Source organism: Capsicum annuum, unplaced genomic scaffold, assembly GCF_002878395.1.
Source record: "Capsicum annuum cultivar UCD-10X-F1 unplaced genomic scaffold, UCD10Xv1.1 ctg4809, whole genome shotgun sequence".
Taxonomy (NCBI): Eukaryota; Viridiplantae; Streptophyta; class Magnoliopsida; order Solanales; family Solanaceae; genus Capsicum; species Capsicum annuum.
The window spans coordinates 14,622-36,085 of NW_025855775.1; the positions used below are offsets into that span (position 1 = coordinate 14,622).

Genomic DNA, 21,464 nt, shown 5'->3' on the forward strand with positions numbered 1-21,464 from the left:
GAAGAGATAAAATAAAATAAAATAAAATACATATTAATCATCCAAGTACTAATGAACGATCACTTATTATGACAAGAGATTAGACTTGTGTGATGACCATGAGGATGAGTAGTGGTTGTTACTTGTGAGTTTAATGGACAAGTAGTGTATGAGAACAAGGAGTCCTTCTCAACAGAGACACTAGTTCTAGGTAATTGGTTGTTACTACCATTGCCCTCCCCTATACCCATTTGATCGAGTGTCGAATTGATTTGTAATCTTATATTATGATATTAGTCATTTACATTGCGTGAGTGATGATAATTTATTTTATTTTATTTTATTTCTCGCGTTTTTTTAATCTCACATCCTTTGAAAATAGACTTCTTTGGTCGATACATGACTAATAATAAAGTCTGGTATAGATAAAGCTATTTATCTATGATATACTCAAGATATCATAACAAGTCTATTTTCAAAAGATGTGAGATTAAAAAAAGGGAGAAATAAAATAAAATAAACTAAATTAACATCACTCACGCAATGTAAAATGACTAAATATCATAATATAAGATTACAAATCAACTGGACACTCGATCAAATGGGTATAGGGGAGGGAAATGGTAGTAACAACCAATTACCTAGAACAAGCGTCTCTGGTGAGAAGGACTCCTTGTTCTCATACACTACTTGTCCATTGAACACTCACAAATAACAACCACCACTCATCCTTATGGTAATCACACAAGTCTAATCTCTTGTCATGATAAGTGGTCGTTCATTAGTGCTTGGATGATTAATATGTATTTTATTTTATTTTATTTTATTTCTTCTCCTTTTTATGTCATCTCAATGATCTACGACTACGCCGTGTCTAAGATAACACTTGATCACGTCCAAAAGTGATTGGGAGTCACAATTGATGCATCAAAATTTCTTTACAATGTTTTAATGGTGTTAATTGACATACTCTAATTTTATTTTATTTTATTTCTCCCTTTTTTCCCATTATTTTAAGCCAACAATATATTCAGTAAGTTGATCATAGACTATATGAGTGGTCAATAATAGACTTATTTATAAGTCGATAATCTCTCAATATACAGAATCATGAACACTGATTTTATTCTATAATTCACCTGTGACACAGTCGATTATAGAATGTGTATTTACTGTAGTCGATTATTTATTCCTACTATACTCAGAGTGTAAATAAAGTTTGTAAATCTTAAAACAGGGACTACTGAAGAAACACTAACAATGAAAGCTTCCATTTACATAATCCTGCCATGAAAGCTTCAGTAAGCAATGAACTACAAACCAAACAAAAAAAACAACACTACACTAGGGGGACGAAGGGGGGTGATGAGTTCACGGAGGTCCAGGTTGAGCCCCTCGGCTATGGCCCGAAGAAAACAAGCCATCCGGCAAAGCTCTCTATCCAGCCGTCGTTGATCGGCGGCAAGAACCTTGAAAAGGAAATACAGGTCACTCCGAAGCCTTAGCAACTCTATGTTGTTTATTGTTGACATTCTGTGCAATGGCTGTAGTGGGTGCGTCCTCCTAGCCATCTTCTTCTCCCTTAAGTCTTTTTTCTTCTGAAATTGTGTTCAAAATCGACCATGGTCTCTTTAAATAGACCAGACCATGAGAAAATTGACCAATAGAGGCTTTACACGTGTTGATTGAAGGGGAGAAGGCGTGTGAGAATAAGAAATGAAAAGTCGCGGTGGTTGTCGCAGTCGAGGCATTTAAAATCCTGCTGTTTCGCGAAGTGTAATAATTACATTGAAAGGTTCAGTGTATGAGGAATAAGGTTTCTGTAATAGACTACACGACTGATCGATGATAGAGTATGTATTTTACACTATACCCCCTAGACAATGCATCGATGTATTATATATTTTGAGTCTAGTCGATGTGTAATGTGTATAGTCAATTTCAGAACTTGAAAAGATAGTTTTTGAATTGGCATCCATTCCAATGCGTTGTAATTATATCTAATTCAACATTGTGTGAAGAAAAGGGTTTGTTCAATAGACAACCAGGTAGGTTTATTATATACTACGTACTGAACATTTACTTAGTAGACCAAACACTGATATATTATATATTATGAGTATTGTCGATTACTTAAGTCTAGAATCTATTTAGTACGAAGAATATAATATATGAACAAGTATCGATAATGCACAACAAAAAAATTCGATTTTAATTGTAGTTCAGTGGTTTTCAAAACAGAATACACATTACATACTGTCCAGTGCATTTGAACAAACAAAAACATTCAATACAATGCCAATCATATTAGCCTACGTTAAGGCTGCATGTTGTTCTCTTATGTTCCGAACTTTTGCACTTGGAGCACTTGTTTCTTTTTTTGTACCTTGAAGGCTCCAACACACTCTTAACGCATTTCACCTTCCTCCGTTCGAGTTTGGGATCGAAGTCGGATGGAAGAACTTGCATTTCAAGATACTATCGCGCCGCTCCGACTCAAGTGGTGCTGCACAAATAGGTTCCAAGTATGCTAGGAGGTATGATTCTTTCGAATATATTTGCGAAGAGTAGTTGTAAATGATAGTGCCGTATTCGTCCCCGTGCTTCAAATGCAACGCTGCTATTGCATGAGTGCATGGCAATTTTTCCAAGTCGTACTTTTTACAAGAACATGACCGTCTCGAAAGATCAACTTTTGCGGAACGTTCGTAGCCAAGCACGGTGAATTCGTTGGTGCTTCCGTTTATGTTGTTCACATATAATTGTCTCCCTCGGTAATGTTTTCCATTAAGATCATCTCGGCTACGGGAACTAAGGTTGTTTTTGAATCGTCCACCTCCGTATACCTCTTCTTGAATATTTCTCCAAATCTATGTGCAATTGAATTGAAAATGGCCGCCACTGGATACTCTTTTTTGTCACGCAACATTGAGTTGAGCGACTCGGTGATGTTTGAGGTCATGACGTTGAATCGATTACCTGGAAAGTGAGCCCGACTTAACTTTTCAAATCCTACTTCATTCTCGAGGCAAGCTGCTGCGCTGGGGCATCTTTCTTTAAGGGCGTTGAAGTGGTTATTAAATTCTTCTAATGTGTATGCCTTGGCCGCATGGTAGTACAAATAGAGAGAATCGGAACAATGGGGATTTATTCAAAGATTTTCACCGAGATGCCTCATACAGACACCGTGATGCGCAAGTGGATAATGCCTTGCTAGGCCGTTGTCCATGATTAAGTGTCTGTCGGAGATAACACATAGCTCTGGTTCATCGACAATAAAGGCCTTAAGCATGTCGAAGAGGAATCCCCACGACGCATCATTCTCCTTATCCACCACACAATACGCTAAGGGATAGATATGATTCTACGTATCTTGAGCGAGAACGGACAGTAACACGCCCTCGTACTTGTCGGACAAATGTGTGCCATCAACGATAACAACCTTTCTCATGTGTGCATATCCACGGATGGAATCCCCAAACGCCATAAAGTAGTAAATAAACCTGCCAGACTCCTCATCGACCCTGAGAGAATTAATAGACCCAAGGTTGAGGCTGTTGAAAATATATGAAAATGCGGAAAACACTGCATATCTATGCTCTGACGTACCTCGAACTATGTTCTTCACAATGACGCCTGCCATCCAATACTTCCAATAGCTCGACCTGTAATGTAGCTCCTTAAATACGATCCTCTCGATCTCTTTCGGGCTTGGAACTTTGTTGTCAACGAAAAAGTTCAAAATAAGTGAGGCAATGACCTCCACGGTGACATTCTTGTGCTTTCCCATGACATGATCAACGCCACAAGTATGCTCTCCCACGTACTTATTGACGTGAAACAAACCCGATTCTCCGATAGCACATGCGCGCACCATCCACCGGCAAGTACGATCTATGCACCTCACCCTCAATTATTTCTTACTACTCTTTAGAGTTGTGTAATTGAATGACATTTTCATCGACGCCTGCTTCAACAAAAGTTTTAATGTTTTCTTATCCTTGAATGTTTGTCCTCAAAAACTATTGGTGCCGTCCAAGAAAGAGTGGCTTCTTTGTGGTTCGAGCTGCCCGTCCTCACCTCCTCCACACTCCTCTTCTTCATAATTTTCACTATTATCCCATTCATCACAATCCATGAAATCATATTCCATTGACGTATCATCCACATTCGGGGGTGGGGGTAGGGGTGGGGGTGAGGGTAGGGGTGGGGCTGATGTGGAAGCTTTTTCCCGGGACCTTTCAAAAACTTTAACCCACAATATAGGTCTGGAGTTATCAGAATCAATGCAAAGCATATATAATTCCACGTGTCTATCATTCCTTATGAACGTTGGATGGATTTTTCTCCTCCCGTTCATCAAGTAACTAATTAACACCTCGCTTTGATCACAACTTAATTCACCGCTCTCCATTACACTTTTAACCATGTCAGCGTATGAGCCGTTGCGATGAAGGCAATGGACACTGTCTCTTTAGACGCAATTTTCCAAACCCAACATTTAGGACTCTCCTCCCATTTACCAGAAAATATACCACCAACAACCACATAATCTATAATAGACATAATATACCTCGATAATAGTATTCAATAGACTTGAATAGTGGTTTATGTGCCTAGACTTAATAGACTGAAGTCATCTTCTTCCTAGCTGTTGGCCGTACAGTGCACGATTGACCCTTTTTCGACGACCACCAAACTAATTCGATGAATTTCAGCTTACAAACAACATAAAGAGTATTAGAATATTGCTATTGACAAAAGAATCGATTTCGAAATGTGGGACTGAATTTCCAGCTTTTTGTATGAAAATGAAAGAAAAATTGGAGCTAAAAATAATCGAAAAAGGCTTATAACAATAGAGATAATGTCACTTTCCAATGGATGCCGGTATATTCGATGAAAAATGGCCAAAAAATTCGACGAAAAATGGTCGAAAAATTGAGGAAATGGTGCCAAAATAGAGTGGTTGCTAGTGGATTGGTTGAGAAGATTTGGATTTTTTAAAAAAAATTATTTATCCAATATTTATATTTTTCAAGATGAACTAAAGTGTAATTTTAACAAAATTAAAGCTGAAATGGGAAAAGGGGCTAAAGTGTAGATTTTGTAAGTTGACTGTTAGATTTGTATTTTATTTTTGTGGTCCTATAAAAGTGTCCATTCTTCAAATTAAAAAAATTTGTTAGATAAATGTCAAAAAAGGTTTGGAAAGTGGACTTTTGCCAAACTTCCCCTCTTGAGTGAGCCTTTTTTGGGGGATGGGGGTGGGGGATGGGGTAGGGGGCTTCTTTATCAAAAACATCTATATTTATTCGTGATATTAATTATCTTTTTGTATTTATATTTTTGTCGGCTGATCTGATTTCTAAAGTTACAAAAAAGTATTTCTGTTATCAATTTATTTACATTATGGTTGAATATCTATATAGATAAGATTTATCAAGATTTAATTGATAACTATAAGGATTTTCTTCAAGAAAAATACGAATTACTTTCTATTGTCTCTATTTTCTTCTTTCTTCTTTATTGTTATATAACACGTTATCTTTAATTAATCAAAATTGAATAATATTTTAAAGCCTTCCGTCCGTCAGGTATGATGGTTAAATTAATTTCTTTATTCTTAAAATATTACGGCTGATAGCTTTGAAAGCAGAAAGTTGGATAAGTTCATGGGCTCTGAATTAAATTTTTACCCAAGGATTAAGGTTTAATTCCTTCCATCTGCAAGGTATCTTAAATATAATTTATTGTTATATCCATTTTTTATTTTCACACAAGTTAATTGTATTATTCTTGTATGATTCAATATGTAAATTGTCTTATATGCATACATGCAACTAAATCAAACAATTGAACTTTGACGTCATCTTGCTGCCCCACTTCTTGTTACTAGCATACTTGTGTAGATCTTGAATTTGTGCAGAATCTTGCTGAACTTCTCGTGGAGGATAAATTTTTACTTTGACAATTTATTTCATCATCATATTTTTGATATTTTCAAAATAAGATTAATCTAAGTCCTCTATTATATTGAAATGTAAGTTGTTTAATTATGCATATAATTATGAAATTGTAACACATCAAAGGTTTTGAGGGGCAAAACCTTGTACAATTTGACATATATTCAAATCTTATAACACATTATAATTGGGTTCAAGTCTCATTAATTTATGTCTAAGAGACCTTTATGGATAAGACATTGAGTTTGAATCTCATTGCACCATATTGATGATATTATGATGGCTAAGGCAAAATAATGTATATTTGGTGAAAAGTTCATGAGACATGTCCCATTAAATATGCCTCATTCTTGGGATGGATGCGGTACTAGTGCAGAATATGTTTGAAAGAGACAAGTGATGATACTTTCACATACTTATTGTGATTATAATTAAAGATATGTTGTAGAAGAGTTCTCTACATTAAATGTATGCCTTAATTTGCTCCTGAAGTAGCAAAATCTTGAAAAAAGATTATAAGCTATCCTAATTTGATAGGCTTAAGGTACGATTATATTTCATTCTAGGAGAATGAGAATTTTGATTATTATAAGCACAGATCCATTCCTTGGGTGAATGTGATAATATTTAGTGAAGCTTATCAATACCAATGTGCACTTGATTGTGATAGTATCACAACTCACATCCGAAAGAGGCAAAATAACTGAGAATAGTTATTTTGCAATCTACTTCAGAAGTAATAAATCTGAATTTTATTCATGCAATAGTAAATCTCAAATTTACTAATGTAAAAGGCACATGTCATGGTAAACATGGAGTTTACTAGTACAAATAAGTTCATAACTTGACATGAACGATTGCGACATCCCAAAGAAGTGCATACTGAGTATTGAACATATATTGAAGAATTAGAAAATTCTTCATTACTTTTAATGTTGCTTGTTCTCATGATAAGTTGGTTGGACAAACTAATGATGGGATTTGATCCCTCAAAATCTAAAAAGCATAAAGGATGAATATGGGCCCGTTCACTAAGTCATGTGATCTATTAAGATGCATCGATATAAGATGATCACTTGTACATTTATTGTCAACCTGCAGTTTAACATTCATAAAGTATCTTACTTAATAAAATTGGGTTAAGAGCATAACTTTCATATTGTGTAATCAAGACAATTCATCTTGATGATGATGATTTAACATTAAATGTCTTTGATAAATAGCTGAACCATTGTTAATGAGAACAAATGCTTGATGTGTTAGTTTATATGATATATTATATACAAAAGTACTTGTATGCATCAAACCAATAAATTATGATTAATTTTACCTCAAATTTGGTTCTGAGTCAGGAGTCATACGTTGTTCATCTAATAACTTTGATGTGCGGTATACGATTAATGAATATACCATGATGCATAAAGAAGGATTCCTCAAAGAAGATGGAGGATATATGTTAATTTTCTAACATAAGGGGATATTATAAGCAACTATAAAATATGTTAGGAATTATCATCATATCCTCATTCAAAAGATAATTCAAATCAAATATCGAAAACATCTCATGCTTAAGCTGCATGTTCTCCCATTTTGTGTCCCTAAAGGACAAAGTCTATGCATGCGTAAAGTATGATAAACTAATCTGTTCTAAATGAAATAATCCTCGAAAAGGATACGGAACAAATAATTATAATAAGAAGGCCATGTGCTCTTGAAGAGCCTACGACATAACACTTCACGAAACCTTATGAAGGTTTCAGGTACCTGAAAATAATGAAGTGATGAGACCTCAAAATATTATGTCACATTGTGAATCGATATAAAATGATATATCATCGATGATATGTTTGATACAATATTAGCACAATATTGTACAAGATTACGAGGATATGATTTCTACGTTTATTTAAGCATGTTGACGTAGAAACATTTATCAAGTGACATGAAAGGATGCATCTTGATAAATGTAAAACTTATTTGATTTGCAGTCCAGATACTTGAAGATGTCACATATGAACTGTTGAATATTGTCACGTGACAAAATTTATATGAAACTTTCTAAGGATTCAAAATGTTTTAAGCATGTAAAAGTTTCTAGGAAACTTATTTAGAATCCTTATATTTGTCTAAGCTTATAGCTTGAAAATTATTGGAACTCTTGAAGAATTTTTAAAAGCAATAGATTATTTGCTGAAATGATAAATATACCGAATTGAACTCGTTATTAAGTACCATATCTTAGTGCAGTTGGTGCACTCATGTATCTTGCAAATACTACAAGGCCTAATATAGTTTTTTCAGTCAATTTGTTAGCAAGATATATTTCTGCTTCTACTAGGAGACATCAGAATGGGATAAACCATATGAACTTATTTGATTCTAAAGATTACAGTCCCGATCTTATTGGTCATGTTGATGTTGAGTACTTATTTGACCCGCATAAATCTCGGTCTCAAACATGCAATGTATTCACATGTGGGGATATTGTCATATCTTGAAAATATACAAAACAGTCTATCGTAGCTACTTTATCAAATCATGCTGAGATAATCACTATTCATGAAGCAAGCGGAGAATATGTGTGATTAAGGTTTATGATACATCTCATTCGAGAAAAATGTGGTTTGAAATATGACAATGTATTCATAATTTTATACAGAGATAATGTCGCATAACACATTTTAATGAAGGATTCATAAAAGGAGATAGAACGAAGCACACTTCATCAAAGTTTTTCTACATACATGAGTTACAAAAGAATGGTGATATTAATGTGCAACAGATTTGTTCAAGTGATAATGTGGCTGATTTATTCACCAAGTCTCCTCCGATTGCAACTTTCAAAAAGATGGTGCACAAGATCGGGATGCAAAGATTCACGGTTGTTCTCATTAGAGGGAGTTAATACGCGCTGTACTCTTTTTCCCTTACGAGGTTTTGTCCCACTGGGTTTTTCTTGTAAGGTTTCTAATGAGGCAGCATATATGCGTATTGTTAGAGATGTGTACTCTTTTTTCTTCACTAATTTTTTTTCCATTTTTTTTTCTAGTAAGATTTTAACGAGATATATTATCTATCAATTAGATATTCAAGGGGGGTGTTATAAATGTATTTACATTATAGTGAATGTCTATATAGATAAGATCTATCAAGATCTAGTTGATATCTATAAGAATTTGAAGTATTTGTCTTTTAGTCAGAAACTAGGAGTAAATTTTCTCTATAAATAGAAGGACTTCTCATCCTCCAGGATCCAGGAGACTCCTTCAAGAGAAATAAGAATTACTTTCTATTCTCTCTCTCTTCTTCTTTTTCATAATATTTTTAACATAAATTTATAATAATCTCTGTATTAACACATGCTGAATTTTTATATTCTTTCCCACAGAGTGCTAAACCCTAAGTAGTGTCGAGACTAGGGGTGTGCACTAATTGATTGGTTCAGTTCGATTTTATATATTATCGGTTCGATTTATCGGTTTTTGATTTTTAAATATGCTAAATCAATAATCAAACTAATAAGATATTTTTTATCGATTTTTGATTTGTCGATTTTTATTCCTTAACAATACGATTTTCGATTTAACCGATGAGAAAATACTCATAAAATAGAAATAGTAGTAACTAACATTAAAAAGAATTGAATCTTAGTTGCAACCAAAAATCCTACATGATGTGTTTTAATTTACAAGAATCTTCAAGTTTGTACTAAATGTTGTTAGAAGAAATTAAGAGTTTGTATAATTGAAATAATAGGTTTGTTAATTTATAGAAATTAAAGAGAAATATATAATAAGTCATATGACATATATTTTCTTATTAGATTATCATTTATCCAATAATCTAATAAAAAAAAATTGAATCGGACAAATAACCAAATAAGTTTTTTTTTTTTATAAAATCATTAAGAAATTGTTAATCCAATAATAATAAATCAATAATATTTTTATTGATTTTATTTATCGATCGGTTCAATTTTTACACAATTCTAATCGAGATGAGTAAATCTTTTACTTGCTGAGAAAGTATTTTCTCTGCAAAGGGCCATTTTGCAGTAAACATCCTTTCTTGTATCAATGTAATTTGGCTCATGTATGTTCAACAAAATTCCAAATATCCCCTCACCGATTTGGATAGCTACCCTTACGTATACGACGAGCTCATCCCCCATCTAAAGGTGATTAATCTTATACTATTCTTACATTCGTTCATTGTTTGATGTATTAAAATTTTTATTATTTGTAAGAATTAAATTAAAATAATTAAATTATAAAATTTTATTATATGTAATATTACATTACATTTTTTCAAAAGAATATTTTTATAATTTGGACCAATGACTTATTGGTCACATGTTAATAATTTTTTTAGTTATTTCAAGATTTTCTTTATTTTTGTTTATTTTTACTGATTCCGTATACTAATTGCCCATCAATTTATCAAAAAATTAGAAGATAATTTAGTGTTTATTTTACTTGTATTATTAATTACTATTTATTTTTAATAATTAGCTAACTTAGCTTATAATTAATATAATAAAATTATTTATTAAAATTCCTAGCCGCCAACTGATCAGTTACATCATCTATACATTGCGGCGTCTAGAATAGCATCCAAATTGATTTTTTTATTCATCTGCTGCCTAATTATTTTCATTAAGAAGCTACCTACTATATATATATATATATATATACTAAGAAGCTAGTGATGCATTTTGGGATATGTTCATGCGTACCTATTTCCCAAGGCAAGGTAGTTCCAGAAAACGAGTTCTGATGCACAAAAAAAAAAAAAGCTAATTGAAATTAGGTACAAATTGTCTTTACAATTTGAAAAAAAAGCTTTATTCCAAAATCTGGAAAGGTCTTTACAAATTGTCCATGGATTCTTATGCCACCAAACTCAAAAATCTCGAAAGGTCTTTCCAAATTGTCCATGGATTCTTGTGCCAAACTCATATAATCTGCGCAGGAAATTAAAATGTCAGCAGCTTTTAATGGTTCCGTGCTTTGAACTGTTTTTCGATTCCTTCTCAGATTCTGTATAGTCTATATAGCAGGGGAAGAAAGTTCAAATAGATATGTAAAATAAAGATTTTAAATAATGTCACACACACATACATAAAATAATGATTTTATTCATATATATATATATATATACATAAAATAGTTGTATAGATTGGCCAAGGTTAGAGATCGGTGAATCTGCGACCTTCACCGCTACCTTGATTAAGTAAAGGGCATTAAGAGGGAGGATGGAAAAATATTGATGGAGGACGCTCACATTAGGAGGTGTTGACAGTCTTATTTTCATAAACTTTTGAATGATGAGGGGACAAAGATTTCGCATTGAGGGACTTGAAGCACTCAAAAAAGTGTCACAATTACGGTTATTATAGGCGTATCAAGGTTGAGGAGGTCAAGAAAATAATTCATAGGATTTTGATAAATAGCTGAATCATTGCTAATGAGAACAAAAACTTCATGTGTTGATTTGAAATATTATATACAAATGTAATTGTATGCATCAAATCAATTAATTCTGATTAGTTCCCCCTCAAAGCTGGTTCTGAGTTAGGAACCACAAGTTGTTCATCTAATAATTTTGATGTACGGTATATGATTAATGAATATACCATAATGCACAAAGATGGATTCCTCAAAGAAGATGGAGGATGTATGTTACTTTTCCTAATATAAGAAGGAGATTATAACAACTACGAAATATGTTAGGAATTATCATCAGATCCTCATTCAAAAGATAATTCATGTCAAATGTTGAAAGCATCTCATAGTTAAGCTGTAAGTGATTCTATTTTGTGTTCCTGAAGGACAAAATCTATGCATGCATGAAGCGTGGTAGTTCAATCAGTTGCAAATGAAACAATCCTTGAAAAGAACAAGGAGCAAATAATCATAATAAGAAGGCAATGTTCTCTTAAACAGCCTACGACATAAAACCTCATGAAACCTTATGAAAGGTTCAGGTACATGAAAATAATGAAGTGATGAGATTTCAAAATATTTTGTCACATTATGAATCGATACGAAATGATACAACGTCAATATTTTTGATACAATATTGGCGAAATATTGTGAAAGGTCATGAGGATCTGAATTCTACATTTATTTAAGCATGCTGACGTAGAAATATTTATCAATTGACGTGAAAGAATGCATCTTGGTAAGCATAAAACTTATTTGATTTGTAGTCCAGATACTTAAAGTGTCACTCATGAAATGTTAAATATTGTCACTTGACAAAATCTATATGAAAACTTTTAAGGATTCTAATTGTTTGAAGTATATAAAAGTTTCTGAAAAATTTATTTATAATTCTTATATTGTATAAGCTTATAGCTTGAAAATTATTGAAAGTCTTGGAGAGTTTTCAAAAGTAATAGATTATTTGCTGAAATGAGAAATATATCGAATTAGATTGGTCCTAAAGTATCATATATTAGTGCAATTGATGCACTAATATATCTTGCAAATATTACAAGGTCTGATACAGCCTTTTTCGATTAATTTGTTAGTAAGGTATAGTTCTACTTCTATTAGGAGACATCAAAATGGGATCAAACAGATGATCTTATTTTATTCTAAAGATTGCAGTCCTGATCTTATTGATTATGCTCATGTTGGGTATTCATTTAACCTGCAAAAATCTCGATTTCAAACATGCAATGTATTCACATGTGAGAATGTTGTCATATCTTGAAGATATACGAACAAAGCAGTCTATGTAGCCACTTCATTGAACCAGGTTGAGATAATACCTATTTATGAAGCAAGTCGAGAATGTATATGGTTGAGGTTTATATTGATACATCTCATTCGAAAAAAAACTGAAATATGACAATGTAGCCACAATTTTATACGGAGATAATGTAGCATGCATAGCACAATTTAAGGGAGGATTTATAAAAGGAGATATAACGAAGCACACTTCATCAAAGCTTTTCTACATACATGAGTTTCAAAAGAATGGTGATATTAACGGGCAGTAAATTCTTTCAAGTGATAATGTGAGTGATTTATTCACCAAGTCTCCTCCAACTGCAATTTTTAAGAACATGATGCACAAGATCAGGATGCAAAGGTTCAAATATGTTTTCATTAGGGAGATCTAATATGCGCTCTTTTTTCCTTACGAGGTTTTGTCCCACTTGATTTTTCTTGTAAGATTTTTAATGAGGCAGCCTATATGCGTATTGTTACAGATGTATACTCTTTTTTCTTCACTAAATTTTTTTTCACTGGATTTTTTTTAATAAGGTTTTAATGAGGCACATTATCTATCAAGTAGACATTCAAGGGGCAGTGTTATAAATATATTATCAAATATAGTGAATCTCTACTTCACCATATATGATGAATATCTATTTATGGAAAAGTTAGAAGCCACACGGTTAATTTTTCCTATAAATAATTTTTTTTTTATTGTAATTCACCTATCAAGAAGATTCTCATGAGTAATAAACAAATCTCCTCTCTTCTTTCTATTTGTCTTGTTCTTATTTTGTATTTAATAAAAAGCTTTTAGATATTTCTCAAATTATGGAAAAATTCCATGGCGAAATTTCAGGCAATTAATTAGTAAATGATTAGTAAAGATATCATTGACTAAAATAGAGCATCTCATTTACTGCTGCAGGACCAAAAAAGGTCCATTTCAGTAGCAAAAAAAAATGCAGCTTCCTATAAGTAGCCAAAACTTGCCTGTCTAACTTCAAAATGAAATGCAAAAAATTTAAATTGTGTCTATGATTGCAACTCAACTCTTTAATTTTCTCAATCCAATCAAATATTCACAAGTACTATACTTTTTTTCCCATGGCTAATATGTTCGAAAAGTTGTCTTCAGAATCACCACTACAATCATCATCATCATTATCATCATTGCCGTGTGTGTGAATTTTATAAAAATAAGAAGGATAATTTATTTTTTTATACATTTTATATTTTTTTTTAATGGTACTTTTATGACTACTACAACAACAAACTCAGTATATTTTCATATAGTGAGGTCTGGTACTTTTATGACTGACAAATATTTTTGATGAACATGTCAATTTTTTACAAAACTCATATTTTTCGCATCATATTCATATCACCAATAAAGTTATGCACTTATCACACATATTTTAAAAACTATATTCAATGAACAACTCATTTTATATTTGAATAACTCACATAATCAGTGAGTTTTGCTCTCTCCGTTTTGTAATAGTTAGCCATCTTTCTAAAAAAAAAATAAAAAAATAAAACTTTAAAAGATAAATTAATTGTTCACATAATATGTAAATTTTTATAAAGTGAGTTATATGATTTTTATTATATTTACATAGAGAAAAAAAAAGCAAGTTATGTAACTTTTATTATATAACTCACTTTTTGAGTAAGTCACGTAGAAAAAATGTATAATTCACCCGATGAATAAAAATGAGTTATGTAAAAAAAAATGCATAACTCTCTTTTTATTTTAGTAGAGTTATGTAACTTCTCTTACATAGCTCTCTTTTTAAGAGAGTTATGTAAAAAGAAATGCATAACTCTCTTTTTAATAGAGTTATGTAACTTCTCTTATATAACTCTCTTTTTAAGAGAGTTATGTTAAAAAAAAAAATACATAACTCACTTATTAAGTGAGTTATGTATATTTTCTGAAACTTAACTCTGTTTGCTCATTTTTTAAAAATAATTTATACAACTCTCTTTTTAAGAGAATTAAACATATTATGGTACCCCTTTAAAAATATGATATATTTTAATATTTTTTTTAATTTCATGACATAATTTGATTCCGAACTATAAATATACACTTATTTAGAAAGTGTGTGGCATGATCCTAAAAAACCAAAATTATAGAAGAATAGAGGCAGGGGCGGGCCTACATTGTTTTTTGGGTGCTCCGACATCTAATAAATTCGATGTGAAATAGGTATAATTACATAAAAAATATTAAAAAATAAGTATAAAAAATATAAAAGTACCCACTAAAACAAAAAATTAACTTGGTGCACTCACAATTAAATTGATCTTAAGATTCTTCACTGGAAGGAGCATCTCAAATTTGAACCTCGTTGAGATAATTTTTTACTTTTTTCAGCTTTTAATTTTTTAACCATCCATAATCCTTAAATTCTGAATCAACCGCCGAACAGAGGAAGTAGTATGTCCAAGCAATGAGTAGAGACAAAAAGAAAAAGAGAGGGAGTAGCAACTAGCAATTCTTAAACATTTTTTCCCAATACATTCTGACCAGTTGATACAAAACTCAATCCACAACACAAGTACCCTACTTCCTAGCTAGCAATTATAGGTTGCACAATTACTCACCTTGTTATCCCTCTTCAGCATGACATGTCTTCATGTTGTGGCAACCTTCTTCACTAACAAGTGTTTCTCTGCATGTCACCAATTGCCTATTACCTTAACACCTGTCATACTCACTCAGTCCACTTGTAACACAAAATTCCAAAAACACCAAATCACAATCCAATTTTTTTTTCTTTTTGTTACCAACTCAAAAATCCAAGAGAGAGCCCAACCAATTTCTCACAATCTGGTAACCCAAAAAAGTCACTTGCATGATGAATCGAGATGAGAAAAATATTTAGGAATTTTCTCTTTGAAGATCATGATTGATTCCCCATCTACGTATACCAAACTGCAAATGTGCTAAAGCTGTTAGAAATTCCACAGCTTGTTGTGCAGTCAATAGTTCTACCAAATTCTCTAGTGTCTTCATCCTTAGTTTATCTGCCTTGTCTAGAATCTCTACTAGCTTTTCCATCTTTGCATCCATATTGTCTCCCATTAACCTAATTATCTCACTTGCACCACCCTGCATGAATGACAAATTCAACATGTTATTTGCAGTAGTACACTAAAATTGATGATTCATATTAGTTAGATCCCAAGTATTTGAGACTAAATAGTATGCACGACTGTGTGTTGTAAGTGACAGAGTGACCTTACTCTTTAACTCTTGAGATTCAATTCAACTAGCCTTCATTGAGGTCTAGTTAATTAAATCTCAAGTATTTTGATACTTAATACACTAGACTGAGTATTGTAAGTGACAGAGTGACCTTAATCTCGAGATTTAGATAATCTATCAATTTTTTTTTAAGAAAAAGGAGAGGGATGAGGACCGCGTGCCTGCCAATTAGACAATTCATCAGTAATAGCATTTTCTTCCTGAACAGCTTCACACTGAAGTTCACTAACTCTAGCTAGTTGACCAGGTGACAGATCTCCGAGGTCTCTGTAACGGAGGCCTAGGAGAATCTCAATAATATGAGACTCAAACAAAATGCTTGATTCAGTATAAATAAGGTGGTAAGCAGTTGTTGGTCTCCATCCAGCAATCCAATGAAGTGATCTTTCTAGAGAGGTAGCCCATGGTGCAGCAAAAATTGTGAGAATATCATTTTTTGCAGCTAAAGATTTTACTCTGTAGAATTCATGATAATGTGACATGACTTTTTGGACAAGCTGTTGGTATAATTCATGTTGTTGGTCATAGTTGATGTACCACATCTTTTAATTGCTCAAACCATGTTCGGTAGAAACGTTGGAAGCTCATTCTTGTAAACTTTTTGTTTTGCTTTTTTTGTTGTGTTCTTTAGTTTGAGAAAGGCATGTAGGGTTTGAATGAGTGACTTACATTTTATATATAGTGCTTTATAGTTTGTATTTATTCAAGTTTTGGAGTCTAGTACTTTACTAATAAATTTGGAAGATTGTAATTGGAGAAAATGGAAGGAAAGGTGTTTTTAAGTCTTGAATGAAGGATTGGTGACATTGATCAATAGATAGGGTTAAACATTATTAGAAAACTTGATCAAATTAATTGTGGACATGATTAATATTTTCAAAATTTTCTAATCTTTTCAAAAATACAAATCAATTCAACCCACACCCTGTTCAATTCAAATCAACCACTCTCTCGACAGCTTCTCCCAATCAACAGTTCTGCAAAATTTCTCCCTTCAACTCCCGACGATTTCTACCTCCGACGATAAATAGTTGGACTTTGAGTTCCCTTCTTTAATTCAATCAACCTGTCTCTCATCCCTCTCTCGACAGCTTCTCTCAACTCTCTTCCAACCAACTGTTCTGGAAATTTCTCATTTCAATCCTCGGCGATTTTAACATCCGACTACAAATAGTTGGGCTTCGAGTTTCTTTTCGATTTCAATCGACGTGACAGCCTTGCTCTCCAGTCACAACAGCTTCAAATTCTTCATCGGTCCTTTTCTTCTTTCACAAGTAAAAATTTATGGCCTTTTTAGTTTTGAAGAAAACAAGGAACTTGACCCAACTTCTCTTATAGTATTGGTTAACAATTTCAATATTTGTTGCACTAATTTGAAATGCGGTCTGAATAAAATCCTAATTTCTGGTATTTCTTCTCTTTTCGAAGTGAATTATGATATTTTGTTATTTGTTGCATTTTTTTTAAGTTTGATTTTTATTGTTTGTGTTTATAAAAACAAAAGGACAATTTGGTTTGATTTGTTCTGTTCTTGTTTTTGGTAAAAATGATGAAATTGCTATTTTTTGTTTAACAAAATCATGCTACTATATCCTTTGACAGATTACCCATCTAGTGCAACATATTAACCATCTGATGCAATAGATTTATCATATGATGCAATAGATCAACCATTTGATGCACCAGAGGAACCATCAGATTACAATTCTGATGCAACAGTTTTATCATATGTTGCAACAGATTAAGCATCAAATAAAAAATCTGATGCAACTAATTAACCATCTGGTGCAATGGAAGAACCATCAGATTAATGATCTGATGCAACAGATGAACCTCCTGTTGGATAAAATCCTACCAATTCTTCCTACAGGAAAAATCAAGACTTGATTTTTCCAACTGATCTTTTATGTGCCGCGATAGACGACCCTATGTTGGAAGAAATCTAAACATTATTGACCGTTGATAACTGTTCCAACAGGTCACTCATATGTTGCAACAGATGTGTGACCTATTGCACAGACCATTCATTTTTATCAACAGATGAGTGATATGTTTTGTATTATCGCAACAGATTGCTCAGCCGTTGCTATGAATTATTTAACTATTCCAACATATCACTCATATGTTGCAACAAATGATGTAACAACAGTTGTATGATCTGTTGAACAGACCATTCACCTGTCTTAAAAGATGAGTGATATGTTTTGTATTGTTGCAACAGATTACTCATCTGCTACAACAATTTGGTTATATGCTGCAAAGATATACTACCTGGTGCAATAGATCGGTGATCTGTTGCAACTGTTATTTTACTGTTTTGCTTGTTTGATTTACTGTTATCCCTTTTTAACGAAGTGAAACAAGTGAAGGAACAAGTGAAGCAGCTAGGCTATATCTACCACTCTATGAGCTTGCTTTACAAACGTTATCTCAATCGTGAACAGAATATGATGAACATGGGGAGGAGAATTATTTCAAAAGAGATGATTCAGATGCTAATAGCCCTTCCACCGAAGAGCTGGTCAAAGCCTTCAACATTGATCGTTATCCTGTGAGAATGCAGTGCGATGGTGTTGCAGATTTAACGGGTGATTTCTTGGTTAAGTTAGCCATGGGAAAATCTTTCGACGTCTTCAGAAAAATACTTCAAGAACAAAAATTAGATGCTTATTTCAGATATAGTTGCTTTGGAAAATATCTTGATTTGCCGGAGGACAACAATGGTCGTTTCTAAATAAAAATGGTATATGAACTTCTTAAGCGTAGGTTTATGTATGAAAACAAAGATAAGATGGATGAGGTGTGGATAAATTACTGTGACATGTCTGTTTGTTTTGGTTGGAAGGAGTTTGCCATAGTTATTGGACTAAAATGTTATCTTCCTTCTCAAGTTATACCTATTCTAACCCAAAAGAACCACCCCGTACACCTAAAAAAGACAAAGGCAAGTCGTGTGATCATGATGACCTGGTGTCCATTGTTGGACCAAGCTTCAAAAACAAAAATTTGATAGAAGCATTGAAAAGTAAAGGACTTTCAAAGAAGCACAAGCAGTCATTGTACTTTGTTTAGTTTGTACATAATATTCTTTGGGCGAGAGATGTTAACAACAACATAAGCCTCGGTTTAATAAAGTTCTTCGAGGATCTTGAGGCATTTAACAACTATCTATGGGGGTATGAAAGCTTCAAAATGACTGTCAAATATTTGTTGACTCTGTTAGCGCCAAAGACAATCAACTTATATGGCTTTCCATGGGCTTTCATGGTAAATATTTCTTTCTTCTATTGTGATATCATTCATTTTTTTCGCTCAATAATGGTTTTGATTTATTGGCGTTATTTTATAGGCTTGGGCGTTTGAATCCATTCCTTATTTGAGACAACAAGTGAACTACCAGGAAGGAGTTTCCTGTTCAAGAATCTTGAGATGGTTGTCGGCCAAAAATGATAAAATTTCTTGATCTCTTTAACCCCCCGAAGGATTCAGTAAGTATAATTATAATTAATTTTTCTTTTAATTAACATTTTTTTGAATGATCTAATCATCATTCTAATATATGTAATGATTTATGTTAGAATGTGCATCCGTCACTAGTTTCGACCAATCGAGAGTTGAAGATGCCATTTTTCTTACTTTATGGTCTGTTCAAACTTTATCGGAACCTAAGGTCATCGACAGAATAAAAATGAAATTGTTTGGAGCAACAACCATTATAAGAAAAATAATTTTGGAGGGTGGGCTTGTTGTTGTTGATAGAGCTGTTGGTGGTGGTAGTGGTGCTGCTGTTGGTGCTAATGATGCTCCTCTTACAGTATTTAAAGCAAACCATTATGAGTATTATCATACTAGTTATACAGATTTTGCCTCTCCCAGCGAATGTTCTACATGCAAATATCAAGACTGCAGGGCGAAACATGATGTAGTGATTAATACTATTAATGCATTAACGACTTCTGTAAATGAATTGACATCAAAGAGGGGTCTCATTCCATCAAAGAAGATTTTATTTCCATCCGCTCCATTAGAGATTAGGGCTAAGAGGAGAAGAAGAGTGATTTCCAGGGCATTATCAGGCATTCAAAAAAGCAAAATTGCAACTCCTCTGTCTGTGTGTTGCACTGAGCAACGTACAATGTCCAAAAGAGAGTAGCACGAGCTGAAGAAGGTGAATATATTATATGTCTTCCAACTGACAAAACAAATAGACACATATCTGTTTCAACAGATGACACTTCTGCTAAAAATTATCAAACAGATATATATATCTGCTACAACAGTTGATTAACCTGTTGCACCAGATACTTTATCTGGTGCAACATATGTCGTCTATTTTAGAAAATCAAACATCTCTTCGTACCCTTTATTTGTACCAATAGACGACCTATCTGCTGCAACAGATGATTCATATGTTGCAACGGATGGTTCATCCATGGAAATTATCACACAGGATCTTTCTCATGTAGAAATTTATCCCAACAGTTGATTCATTGTTGCAATAGAAATATAATATGTTTGGGATAATTTAAAATGGGAGAAAGACCAATTTGATCTGCTAGAAGAGATGAGTTATCCTTTTCTGTTTTGTTGTATCTCTGTGATTAGCATTGACCAATTATGGCTTTCCAGGTGGATGTAGAAGAAGCTACTGCTGAACAGCATTGACAATATGCTACTCTTTTATGGAACTATGGAGAACAGAAAGTGCAGAAACCGTACACAAGCGACAATAAAGATCTACGACGAGCAAAGCCAATTTTCATAACACCGGATGAAGAACAACTTGTCCATACTGAGTAGATCTTTATAACTTGAGCCTGTCAAAGCAATTCTTGACAGTATACTTAAATTGTTGGTGATGTATTTGTTGAGATCTGTACCCATAAAATTTGTTTTACATTTCATTTATTCGTTAACTTATTTTAGCTAATTTATGAAGGCTTCGATTTATTTGATTTTGTCTATGAATTTTATTTATTTCTTAGAGTTGAACTTATTAATTTAAAAGGAATAGTAGATTCAAATATTACAACAAATAATGTATCCGTTGCAACAAACGACACATCTATTGGAAAAATCAAACGGATTTAGACATATGTTGCAACAGGTAGGTAATCTATTAGAATTTATCAAATAGGTCTTCCCACTGTTGTAACAGATGGACTTTAGATAAAAACATCAAGATAATGCAACAGATGACCAACCTATTGCAACATATAAACTATATGTCAGAATAGGTATGATAACTGTTACAACGGACAGAGAATCTGTTACATTATAAAAATTCAGCTTTTGTTGGACATAAAAAATTGCCACTACATATAAAAAGGTTAAAGTGAATTGAATTGAAATAAAAAAGGCGCAACCCATCGACGGTGGTCAGTTCAAACACCTAAAATAAAATAGGCATCAAGGAGACATGTTCAGTTTAAACATGTAAAATAAAATAGACATCAAATGTGTCAGTGTTAGTCTGGCACATTTCGCTGACTTGCCGTCACTTGGCCCCCAATG

At 32.9% G+C, this 21,464-nt stretch overlaps 1 protein-coding gene across 1 annotated transcript; it reads right to left on the bottom strand.

The window, feature by feature from the left end:
- Positions 1 to 15,274: 15,274 nt before the first annotated feature.
- Positions 15,275 to 16,713, bottom strand: LOC107877387 (protein DOG1-like 4). The gene is given in 3 exon segments (XM_016724040.2): positions 15,275 to 15,794; positions 16,112 to 16,475; positions 16,477 to 16,713. Coding segments are annotated over 3 exon segments (657 nt in total). The 5' UTR covers positions 16,539 to 16,713; the 3' UTR covers positions 15,275 to 15,563.
- Between the last annotated feature and the right edge of the window lie 4,751 nt (positions 16,714 to 21,464).